The sequence below is a fragment of the Herpailurus yagouaroundi genome, unplaced genomic scaffold (genome assembly GCF_014898765.1).
Source record: "Herpailurus yagouaroundi ecotype Mexico unplaced genomic scaffold, PumYag 159, whole genome shotgun sequence".
Lineage (NCBI taxonomy): Eukaryota > Metazoa > Chordata > Mammalia > Carnivora > Felidae > Herpailurus > Herpailurus yagouaroundi.
Window position 1 is genome coordinate 26,915,402 of NW_024412400.1, and position 12,614 is coordinate 26,928,015.

Sequence of the window (12,614 nt, forward strand, 5' to 3'; positions counted from 1 at the left end):
AAGGAATAGGAGAGTTGGATTATTTTCTTCTGACACTGTTAAAGTTTTCAGAATTGCGTGCATTGTTGGACAAGTCTACTCGTGTTTTGGAGCTTCCTAATTAGTTCCTTCCTTCAGACCACAGAGGGACAAACCATGGTGCTTATGAGTTTTTCAAGCACTGGCGCTGGGCTTTTCATTTTGGGAACCTGTGCCCAGACTGACTTATTGTCAGTTTTACTAAAGTATGGATCAGTGGAAGAAAAATGCATCCACATGTTTTGGTTTGACTAAGAATAGAAATACTTGTCTGTAAGTGCATGCTATTGGTGCCCCACCCAGACCCCCTTTCCAAGCATTTTCCTCCATCTTCAAGCTGCTGTGATTATTGGCTGCTAGAAACTCACAGGCTCTCCTTTGAAGAATTGCTGTTGGCCAGTGGAAGCCACTGGGAGGTTACTCCCTACCCCACCTCTAGGCTGCAGGTAGAGTAAAAAGAGTTGGTCCTTTATCTCAAAATGGCACCAGTTCTGTGGTGTAATTTATGTTCTAGAGTTCTCCATGGGATCAGGGTGAAGCTAGTCTTCAGCTGAAACACTTTCGAGCTCCGCTCCTTCCCCTGCCCTATCTTGCTTTCACCCTGTTCTTCTAAGAGTGCTTCCTCAATAAATTGTATGCATCCAAATCCATATCTCAGGCTCTTCTTCTGGGGAACCTGGCCTAAGACAGCTGCTTAGGCTGCTCCCCAGTTAGCTGCTAGAAGCTGGGTGGATTTTGTCTTTTTCGTTTGGTTCTCTCTCCTCAATCTTAAACAAATTACAAAGTTAACTGAATTTACAGCTGGAAAGTAATTTTTATTTTGCCCTTTATTTGCTAAAGCTGATTTCTTTTTATTCTTTCAAGTATTGGACTTTTTTTATGATCTGAGGTGGAGATATTAGTGAAGACTGAGCATAAGTCTCTAGAGTGCTTAGTGTGGGTGGCTAGGGTTTTTTGGTTTTTTTGTTTTTGTTTTTTTTTTTTCCAGCGTTTCTTTTATGGGGAAAAGATACATCAAGAGTTTTCTCCATGAAGTTTTCCTTGGAAAATCCAGATTTCTAAGACCAACCTTCTTTCTCCCAACTCCCAAAGAAAAACTAATAAATGAGCTTCAACTCCAGAAGCTGGATTTTTAATACCCCCCAAATTCAGAATCTTTGAATGGGACTGATAGAGGGACGGTGGCCATAATGCTTTTTTAAAAGTGTTAAATGGCTCTCAATATGGGTAAGGAGTACCTCTAGTTCTGGCTTCCTATATTTAAACATACATGATTTCAGTTGATGTTTGGCCCCATGATCTATTAACCTAGGAAGGCCTCCCTAATTTGAGGCCAGGTATCTATCTGTCTATCTATCTATCAATCTCTCTCTCTCTCTAAACTGTGCAATTATCATGATACAAGAAGAGACCAAGAGAAAAGAATCCTCAGTGGTGGCTGTGGCTTTATAACTAATCCGTATGGACTGGAGTTTGAATTTAAATTTTTAAATCTAGTGCTCTAGAGTCTTCCCAGGGATTCTTTTATTCTTTCAGGTTTTATAATCTTTTCTTCCTGAAATTATTTTTATAAATTGTATTTAAGATCATCTGACTTCTTTCTACAAAATTTTTTTTAACGTTTGTTCATTTTTAAGAGACAGAGACAGAGCGTGAGTTAGGGAGGGGCAGAGAGAGAGACACACACACACACACAGTCCGAAGCAGGCTCCAGGCTCTGAGCTGTCAGCACAGAGCCCGATACGGGGTTTGAGCTCATGAACCATGAGATCAGGACCTGAGCCGAAGTTGGACGCTTAACCGACTGAGCCACCCAGGTGCCCCAAGATCATCTGACTTCTTATTAGATGAGTCTGAAAGGAGCAGAATCAGAGTCCTCCATCCTGAGAAAAACAGTTACAAATAATAGTTATTGCATATTTCCTGCAAAACAACAATCCCATGGTTCTCATGACTCTTAAATTTTTATATTTCCTGGAACTTATAAGAAAAATTCCCCCCTTATAAATAGATCCATTAGCATGCCTTCTCTTGATCATTAAACTTTGTTGATGAACTCAACATTCTTCTGTTTCCCAGCCGGCTTCACCATCCCTTTTCTCCTTGTCGTTCTCATTCCTGGAAGAGTGGCTAATGCCTTGTTGGTTTGAGACAAGCCAGAGATGTCAACGCTCCAACCAGGGAAGTCCAGGCAAATCAGGACACATTCGTCACCCTATTCTTTGGTGTTTCTTTCTTCCTTCCATTTCAGCCAGCCACTCTGCTTTCCTCTCCTATAACTTGAACCTCCCCAGTATGTCCCTGAAACTTTGTTCTCTTCATTCTTCTCTTCTTCTCATTCAAGATAATTCAGAATCATATTACACTTAGAAGGCGTTTTGAACTTTCAGGTCCATGAACATTTCCTTTTTCTAGTTCATTGGTTTCCAAGTCCTATCTAAAGAATTCTTCACCCATCCATAATGAAATGAGAAAACTTAGTCCAATGGAGTCAGGTTTTCATAAAGCTAAGTTTATTCCATTTTAGGATTGCTCTTTACTCTGATGATGTTTTTAGTATGTTTTTGTTACTAAGATATCCTTGATAGTAGGCTTTGGAATCAGGCTTTCCAGGTAGAAACCTAAAAGTACCACTTGAGCCAGTCATTTAATTTCTCCAAGCTTCAGTTCACTTGTCTGTAAAATACAGCTATAATCCTACATACCCATACAGTTGTATTTGTATCTTACAAATAAGATAATGCATGGAAAGCACTTAACCAACCCCCAGCCACACAGTAACTATTAATAAATGAGAGCACAGTAGTTACTATGGTTACCTCCACCATAATGACGGCGTTATTACCATTATCATTTCAAGGTTATATCAATCAATATTTATCATTTCATGTTTGTATTAATTAATATTGTGCTAAGTAAGTCAACCCACTGTCAGTCCCTGAACGTTTTCTTTGAAATATTCTGGTCTATAAAATTCCAAAGCTTATGAGCTACAGCTCTGGATGATTATATGTCATTTGTTTCTAATTGCCTGACAAGAGGTCTCTTACTGTCGAACAGTCTCTTATTATAATTCCAACTGGATTATTGATTCCTTATGAGGGCTTTATAGCTGTGCTTCTCAAACTTCAACGTGCATACAAATCATGTGGTGGTTTTATTAAAATACAGATTCGGATTCTATAGATCTGGGATGGGGCTTGAAATTATGTATTTCTGATAAGTTCCCAGGTGATGTAAGTCCTGCTGTCGAAGGTTCCCCCTTTGAATGGCAAAAATTTAGAACACTTGCTTTTTTGATAGATGAATTCCTGTATATCTTAGTATGCTCTCTGGGCCCTTTTTACATCACTATATCTCACTTCAAATCATGAGGGAACTGGAAGTTCTACTGTAATATCCCCTGTCTCCAGTTTAACTAGTTTTAAGAAAATGTAATTCCTTGTGTTCTCTGATGATAATCTTGTCACTTGTCAGGTTTACATTGCGTGGTTGGGGGAAGGTGACAACAAAATGAGTGTTCCTCTTGCAACTGTTTTCCTAAAATAACAATTTAGGTACGTATGCAAACAGATTAAAATAACCAAACCCACCTCACCCGGAGTAAACTGTGTTGGATAGGCCTGAATGCCCTCATAACTGTTGCTCTGGATGGAGCCAGCGACTCAAGTGACCTGGCTGATCTTCTCTACATTGAATTCGGAAAAGGGTTTGAGTATAGGACCCAGCTCACTATTGGAATGAGGGACCTTGGGAGCCGACTGTCAAAGCAACTGGTATGTTACTTAGAAAAGGCTGGTGAGTTTAAACTTTCTGTCTTGTATATAGATTTAATATTTATGCTTATGAATTTCACTTGGGAATGAAAAAAGCTTTTCTGAATTAGTGAACAACCTAAATAAGAGGGTGTTTTGAAAAAAAAAATGATAGAGATCTGTCAAAGCAAGTTTAATTAACGTGGTAGGCCAAAAAGAAGGAGGAAACTGAATAGCACCTACAGTCCCGCCCGAATTGTAGTCACTGAACATAAGTGCCAGAGGGAATCTGGGGTGAGAGGATGAATCCGCTGCTCCCTCAGCCAGCCAGTGTTCACAGCCCTTGTGGATCCTAAGTGTTCCAGCTTACCACAGTGAGTATAATTCTAGTGTTTAAGATGTGTGTTTTCCCTGCAATGTGGCCTGTAAAGGAGAGTCAACTGCATTTGGAGTTCAACCAAGGAAAGAGCAACCTGCTTCGATGTTGGAGGAAGAACGAGTGATGGGATGATAGACCTCCTACGTTGTCCTGTGTGTGTGATCAAAAGCTTTTTCAGTGTCTTCACTGAGATGTTTGCCTTGTGAACTCTTTTTAGAACCTAGTGCCGATGGGAGATGCATTCCAGTCATGCCCCTTTCAGAAATGTACATGAACTCAATAGAAGGAAGGGTTACTGAGTTACATGGCACTACTTTCACCTTAATGACAGGCTAATAATTTGTGATTCACTGATGATTTATAAAATCTATAGTCACATCAAGACCCTTTCCAATAACATGCTAGCTCCTGCTGTTTCTCACCTATAGAGTTTGCATACAAATAGATGTTTAAACACAATTTGTTCAGTGCAGAAATTATGTAAAAATAATCACTTCAGGAATATAGAGGGGCACCTGGGTGGCTCAGGTTGGTTGAGCATCTGACTCCTGATTTCAACTCAAGTCATGATCCCAGGGTCATGGGATTGGCCCCACCTTGGGTTCCCCAACTAAGTGTGGAGCCTGCTTGGGATTCTTTCTCTGTCTCCCTCTGCCCCCTCCCCAGCTGGTGCTCTGTACTGACAGGGTGCACCCCGACACGGGGCTTGGTCCCACGACCCTGAGATAATGACCTGAGCCAAAATCAAGAGCCGGCACTTAATCAGATGAGCCACGCAGGCCCCTGTGGAGAAATTTTTTTCTAATGGCTGAAAAGGAACATTATATAATAATACAGAAGCACAATTGCTAAATGGTTATAACAAAACATTTTCATTGTTCATCACACTAGAATTTTGATGGGAAACTTCTCAATACAAAGATTGATTCTACCCTACTAAGGCCAAGCATGGTGTTTATCGAGAACTGAATTTTCCGAAAAATTTAATCTTATGGGTTAATTATAAAAACGCAGTGGAATCTGTCAGTTTTTCAAAGGACAACAATGTTCAGGATAAAATTCACTGACATTTTTCAATCTATAATACGGTTTTTCAGCCTGGGTATAAAGAGGAATCTTCTCCCCGTGCCCCCACCCTCAGCAAGTGTTTTGGAAATGTTGAGTGTGTAATTGGTGTGTTAGAAATCTTGTTACAAACTTTTCTGGAAGTGTTTACCACTGGACTCCATTGCAAGCCATATGACATTGGACACTAAATCCTCAAGCATACAAAGATTTCACAAAAGGGGAAAAGGAGCAAACAGCATTCATCATATCGAACAAAATATTGGGGGCAAAATTATGAGGTAATCAACAACATCATGGTCAATGCTGGGATGGGGTGGAAACAGGAAATGAGTGTGCAAGGAGTTGGCCGTGGCTAAACTAAGCATTTCGAGAGCACGAAAGGATTTGATTTGATTCTGAAGTCCTCATGTGGTGGAGAATGCAGACCACAGAAGGAAGGATAGAAGCTAAAGAATGTCGCAGGCACTCTGTGGAGCACAGTCACTTTAATGGCAAACGGGCTTCTGAAACAGTGGTAAAGGTCTGAATGACGTGGCTAAGCTTGTATGTGTGATTGGGAAGCAGTGCCATCAAATGTAATGTACTTCCCACCCTCCGCCAAGGTCAATGTTGCTGAGAGGACATGCTGCTGTTTATTCTGCAAGTGCATTGGAGGGGATGGCACAATGGGAGATCCTGGACCACCGGGCAAAAAGGTGATTTTAAGATTTATGGTGCACTATATGTGAATGTCATATGTCTGAAAGACATGAGTTTAGGTAGAAATAAAGGATGGTTTTTAACTTCAAGATAGAGCCTGTGAGGTAACCACTTAGGATATTCCTCATCTTCTATGTCAAATTAGATAGTCATGGCTTTCCCTTGGAGTCTTCTAAAGAACCTTCTATACAAGTGTTGGGAGCAATGGCTGCCAAGATCCTTGCTTATCCAGTGTTCAGCAGCAATGACAACGACACAGAGAAATCAACTGCGATCTCTGTGTGGAATAATGAAAACCTTCTGAAAATAAGCGTTATTTCAAGTTCCATTTTTAATGACTACAGAGTGATAGAAGTGAAGTAGGGAGTATTTGGGATAGTCTGCTGAAAACCAAATGAGGTCAGATCACCCTAGCCTAGCAAAAGATGTGGCGATGTTTCAGTCAGCTTTAACCAGACCAGAAATGTCACAGATGTATGCACAAACATGCAGATTATAAAACCGTAACCAACAATAGATTTGTGTATTTCCTAACCAAAAAATATGTATGTACTCTTCTAAAAAAAAACATGATTGGGGATTTAGGAAATGGGAAAACATGTACAAACATAATATGGATGTGTTTAATAATTTCAATACTGCTTCTTTACATGTGTGTTTGATTTGTGAACAATTTATAGATGGCACTATAACTCCCAAATCAACATGTCTGTGTCTCTGTATAAAGTGTTCAGACTATTTCCTGAATGCTTCAACTTCATGTAAGGAGAATGGCAGATTTTTTTAAAGCAGGGCTCAGAAAGAATGAAAAGAAATGTGTGTGGCCTATTTTTCTATGGGTAGCATAAACCCTGAAAGATTTTTTTAATGAAAAGAGGATAATTCTAGTCTGTCAAGGGCAAATACAGCTCTGTGCACTTGAATGTTCATCTGAGAAAAAAATTCCAGCACTATATATAACCCCAGAGAGAGTTATGGACAATATTATGATCCACACGTGCACATACACTTGAGTTATCTGGATGCTTGTTTCAAAACTACATTCTTAAAACATTTTTAAATTTGAGAGAGCACGTACAAGCTGGGAAGGGACAGAGAGAGGGGGGGAGAGAGGATCCCAAGCAGGTTCTCTGCTCACAAACCATGAGATCATGACCTGAGCCAAAATCAAGAGTTTGTCACTTAACTGGCTGAGCCACCCAGGCACCCCAAAACTATATTTATTTTTATGTGTGTAAATACAGCCTAAGTTGTGGAGGAAGAACTATTTTTTTTTCCCAAACCCCTATAGCTCTCCGTAAAGTGAAACTAAAGTTAAAGATTTTTGCTTGATTACCTCTGGTTTTTGGTCTGTGGAATGCTAATGCATTCTTCCTTTCCTTATTTCCAGGGATCCCCAGGTTTTAAAGGCAGTGAGGGCTACCTGGGAGAGGAAGGCATTGCTGTAAGTCAAGGTTTTCTCACCTGTATTTATTCCTGAGAACATATCTACAATAGGAAATCGTTTGTGTTAACTCAGAGGGAAAAAAAGAAAAGTCAGAGTCTAAGAATTCATGTACAAAATCTGAGGTCTTTCCTAATCCTCATCGGGCTTTGCTTCTGATGGTCAATAATGGTTTATTAACCTACTGTCTCCTCTTTGACTGTTCGCCAATACTGCACAATGAACTCAGTGCGAAAGTTCTTTTCTTCACCAGGGGACTCAAATCACTGCCATTTCCCTCTTCCTGATCCATTTTGCACAGGTAAACCAACTCCCCACATTGTTTATCAAGGACCTCTACTCTTTTTTGCATCCATCCATCTAACCATTCCTTTCTTCCTTCCTTCCATCCATGCATTCATTTAACAATGATCTGTTGAGCATCTTACCATTTGTCACATTATTTATCAAAGACCTCATTCATAAATGAACTTATCCATTCATTTATTCATTTAACAAATATATACAAAGGAATTCTACCATGCTTCAGGCGCAGTGCTAGACCCTAGAAATAAATAAAGAAAAGAAAAAATGATTCCTATCTCCGGTAACTTCAGACTAGTGGAAAGGCAAATGAGACCATTGTGTTTCCAGTTGTTATACACAAGGACTATACTAAAGGTATAATGAGGTGCGTTGTGACAAAGCATGGCAGAACAAATCCATAACAGCCTTGGTAACAGTTGAATCTTGGGAGAGGAAGGCCACAAGCTAGAGGTAATGCTTAGGCAGACATCTGAAGGACAAATAGATACTTCTTCAGGCAAAGCATGTGGGGAAGAACATGTTATTAGAGAGACAGCAGTGTGTTCAAGGACATGTAACTGAGTCAGAATCGAATCTGTGTAGAATGGCACATGGCCAGCATGGCTGGAACCCAGGACACGGTGGGAGGAGGTTAGGTGGCAAGCAAGACCCATATTTTTGGGAGTCTTGAATATCCTGCAGAAGATTTGGATGGTATCTTTTAGTTGATGAGCAGTCATTGAATTATATTAAGCCCAGGAGTAAAAATGGAGGGGGCGTGGCTTTAGAAAGCACACTCAGACAATGTTATAGCTGCTAGTAAGGCAGAGGTTACAGGTAGAAGTCTTGCAGTAGTAGGTGCAAGACAGAGGAGTCCTAATCTTAGCTGGGGGGCAGTATAAGTGGATATGTTAAGCATGTTGAATGTATGGAATTTGGTGACCTGGGGAGAGAGAAGCAGGGGACAACCTCTCATTTCCACTCACAAGACCTCACAGACGAGTGGGATTACCAAGACAAGCATTGCAGGAATCATATTTGGTGAAAGAAAGAAAAAGATAGATTTTGGACTAGAAATCATGCTTAGATCTTGCTTCGATCATACCTAGCGCATCTTTCTCTGATACCTCACTGATTCTTCATTATCTGTTCCTGGAATATCTCCTGAAATTTTGAGAATACATTTTAGCTGCCATTTGTTTGTATGTCTGTTTTATTTAGATGCCACCCCACCCAGGGCAGTATCCAGGTGGGATCCAAAGCAAAGGGCTGTCATCAGAGTAGTTCTGATTGTCTTACATGCTCAGCTTTAATAAGCATGAATTCTGGACTGTAAACCATGAGCAGTTACACATTTTTTTCCAACACAAAACTTGTAAAAATTTCTAAGACAGAATCCAGATTACAATAGAAAAAGCTTATCTAGGTATGTGGTCTTTCTCAGGGAGAAAGAGGAGCCAGTGGACCAGTCGGGGAGCAAGGTACTAAGGGATGCTATGGCGCCAAAGGTCCGAAGGTAAGGGTTGCATGAGACATTGTGAAGTCTTCCTAACATGAATTCCATTCTCCTACACTAACCACTACTGCCCTTTCTATTTTCAGGGAAACAGGGGACTAAATGGACAGGAGGTACGGTACCAAACATATCCATTTATCTGCCCACCTGGTATCTAGAAATATTTTTATTTTCGAGACTACTGACCAGTAGATTATACAAATGAAATTTCCTTTGATCTTCCTTTTTTATTGCCAGCCATTTGATTCAGTCTATTCCCGTCTTTTATTGCAGGCAATGAGTATTATTTGTTCACAGTTTGTTTCTTTTTTTTAATTTTTTTGAAAGTTTATTTATTGATTTTGAGAGAGAGAGCCAGCTCACATGCCAGTGGGGGAGGGGTAGAGAGAAAGGGAGGGAGGGAATTCCATGCAGACCCCACGCCCAGTGTGGAGCCCCACCCTGGGCCTCGAGCCAACGAATGTGAGACTATGACCTGAGCCGTCATCAAGAGTTGGATGCTCAACCTACTGAGCCACCCAGGTGCCCCTGTTCACAGTTTCTATTACTCGGTAATCTTTGTTATTGCTCAGGACCAGGCTGTATATGGAAGACAAAACTAGACTTTCAGATTTGTTTCCACATAAATGTAACATACTCTTCTGATCACATCTGTGTTTTCAGGGAGAAGCCGGGGAAAGTGGAATTGGTGGATTAAATGGAGAACAGGTAGAGCTTTGTCTGTGTCCCATAAAGACCCTTCTGAGCTATTTCTCATTAAGAAGACAGAAATCTGAGTTTATCCTTCTGTTTTAGGGTGAAAGTGGTCTTCCTGGAGAAAAAGGAGAAAAGGGTGATGAAGGATCCCAGGTAAGGATTCAATAAAGAGAACAGCAAACTGTCCTGGCAATTAAAGGTGTGACTAACAGAGTAGAACCGCTACCCTAAGTGTATCAGGCAGCTAGTGCCACAAAATTGCTTTGTGACAATCACCAAACTTCAGTTGCATGCAACAGTAAATTATTTCCTATGTGTCTGAGGTTCACAGCCTAGATCATTGGTCTAGGCCGAGCATGGATGCCCTTGGTTTGTGTGTCTATGGGCTGGCTGGGGGCTTTGTTCTTCATGTCTCTGATCCTCCTCCTGGGGCCAGAGAGTGCTGCCTGGCTCTGTTGGCCTTAACCTTTCTGTGGCCATGGCAGGTGCACAAGGGAACAAGGAGAAACACACAAGTTCTCTTGAGGCCTAGACTTGGAACTCAGATGAACTCATGGCCAAACTCAGGGGTGGGGACTCTTGCCCTACCACAGTTGGAAAGCATTGCAGAGTTCCATCGCAAAGAGCATAGATACAGAGAGGAGTGATGAATTGGGACCATGATGAAAAACAGCTACCACACCAAGAATGGTAACAGGGTGTTGACAAGAATCTGTGGTGCGGAGTAGCACATTGAAAATGTGTGCCACTCATTCCCATCTAGAACAGACACCAACAGCTGCCATACTTCCATCATCTTCTTTATCTGTCTTCAGGGTGTGAACAGTTGAGTCGGAACCCCAGTTTCTAGTTGATAGAACCACCTTGGGGAAAATGGATAATCTCTCTGAATCTCAGCTGTTTCATTACAAGAAAGATATAAACAATACCTAGTTTATAAAGTAGCTGTAAAAACTAAACAAGACAACAAATGTGTCTGGGACACAGACTTCATTACTGTGGTAAATAATTGAGGTCACTCTTAAATTATTTATATGATGCCTGAAACTATTTTGGGTTGTCCCTCTGTCCGGTTTAGAAAAAGCTTTAGGAGAAAGGTATTTAGTTATTCAAATCAGGGAGAGGGGAAGCTCTTTGTTCTTACTAGTGTTATTAAAAAGTCTCGTCTTATCCTTCTGATTTGTATTATCTTTAGGGAAGCCCGGGACAGCGAGGGGTTTCTGGTGACCGAGGCGCAAAGGGCCAGCGAGGAGACCCTGTAAGTGTCGGGGTTGAGTGGGCTGTGAGCTAAACAGAGCTTAGTTCCCATCAGCTTCTGATAAGGAGAGAGACCCACTTTAAGATACAACAATCTTGAGTTTAAATCATCATAGGTACAACTGTTGTAGAACTTTAAAAGCAGTTCCTTGTGCTATCTGTGGGATGAACATGGACAGTGAGAAGACCCTGCCCATAATATGTGCATGTATTTTTTTTTGAGACTACATATTCAGAATTGCTGTGCTTCAGAGCCATCAGGGAACTTCAATGCCCTCCATTATTTTCTTCTGAATACCTCAAAATAGGGTCAGAATGGAAGTAACAAAGCCATCTCTCCTCTTCCGTTCTTCAGCAGTCTCTCTCAATTGAGAGTATGAGCTTAATTTTCTTGACTCCAAGCCAGCTAAGACTGTACTCAGCAAAACCTATGACCGAAAAGTACCTGCTCTCCCGGATACAACCTGGCTGAATAGGCACGACCCACACCAATGTGGGGGATACGCCAACTCCAGGGGAACGTCAGTACTATAGGATTTTCATCGCCCCACCCACACATAAATAAGTCTCCAAAGCCTTAATGAATTAGGATTTAGGTTTGTTTTTAAATGTTTATTAAGCCTTTTTATTGAGATATAATTGACATGGAACACTGTGTAAATTTAAGGTATCATAAGGTATTGATTTGATACATTTATATATTGCAATATGATTACCACCATGGGGTTGGCTAATTCCTGTATCATGTCAAATAATTAATCATTTCTAACTTTGTGATGAGAACATTTAAGATCTAGTCTTTGAGCAACTTTGAAGCATATGATACAGTATTGTTGTCCGTCATCACTATGTGGGGCATTGGATCTCTAGAACTTAGTTTTGAGCTATAACATCAGAAAAGTATACAGATTATAAATGCGCAGCTTGATGAACGTAAATGCATCTGTGCACTCAGCACCCAGCTAAAGAAATAGAACATTGGACAACAGTAGAGCAACCCCAAAGCCCTCTCCCCACGTGTCTACTTCATTCATTACCAGCCCCTCCCAAAGGTAATCAGTGTCCTAAAACATAGTTTTACCTGTCCCTGAACTTTAAGTAAATGGAATTATATAGGATACCCTCCTTGTTTCTGTATTCTTTTGCTCAAGTTTATGCTTGTGAGATTTATCCATGCTGTTGCCGGCAACAATAGTTCATTCAGTGTCATTGCTGAATAGTAATCCAGTGTGGGAATATACCATAATTTATTTATCCATTCTACTGTCGATAGATAATTGAGTTGTTCCCGGTTTTTCCTATTATAAATAGCACTCTTATGAACGTTCTTGTACTTGCCTTTTGATTGGCTTTTATATTCATTTCTACTGGGTCTGTACTTCAGGAGTAGAATGCCTAATGATAACGTATGTGCCTATAATAAGCTTCAGCCTTTTAAGCCAGTTTTCAAAAAACTTCATACTAATTTACACTCCCACCAGCAATGTACCATAGTGA

At 40.6% G+C, this 12,614-nt stretch overlaps 1 protein-coding gene across 1 annotated transcript in view; it reads left to right on the plus strand.

Annotated features, from left to right (window-relative positions):
• COL6A6 (collagen type VI alpha 6 chain) overlaps positions 1 to 12,614 on the plus strand; it is a 169,662-nt gene that overhangs the window by 70,279 nt on the left and 86,769 nt on the right. Inside the window, exons 11-18 of the mRNA XM_040480168.1 lie at positions 3,640 to 3,794; positions 5,823 to 5,915; positions 7,310 to 7,363; positions 9,093 to 9,164; positions 9,251 to 9,277; positions 9,828 to 9,872; positions 9,960 to 10,013; positions 11,056 to 11,118. Of these exons, the coding sequence (XP_040336102.1) occupies positions 3,640 to 3,794; positions 5,823 to 5,915; positions 7,310 to 7,363; positions 9,093 to 9,164; positions 9,251 to 9,277; positions 9,828 to 9,872; positions 9,960 to 10,013; positions 11,056 to 11,118 (563 nt within the window). The remainder of the gene's footprint in view (positions 1 to 3,639; positions 3,795 to 5,822; positions 5,916 to 7,309; positions 7,364 to 9,092; positions 9,165 to 9,250; positions 9,278 to 9,827; positions 9,873 to 9,959; positions 10,014 to 11,055; positions 11,119 to 12,614) is intronic.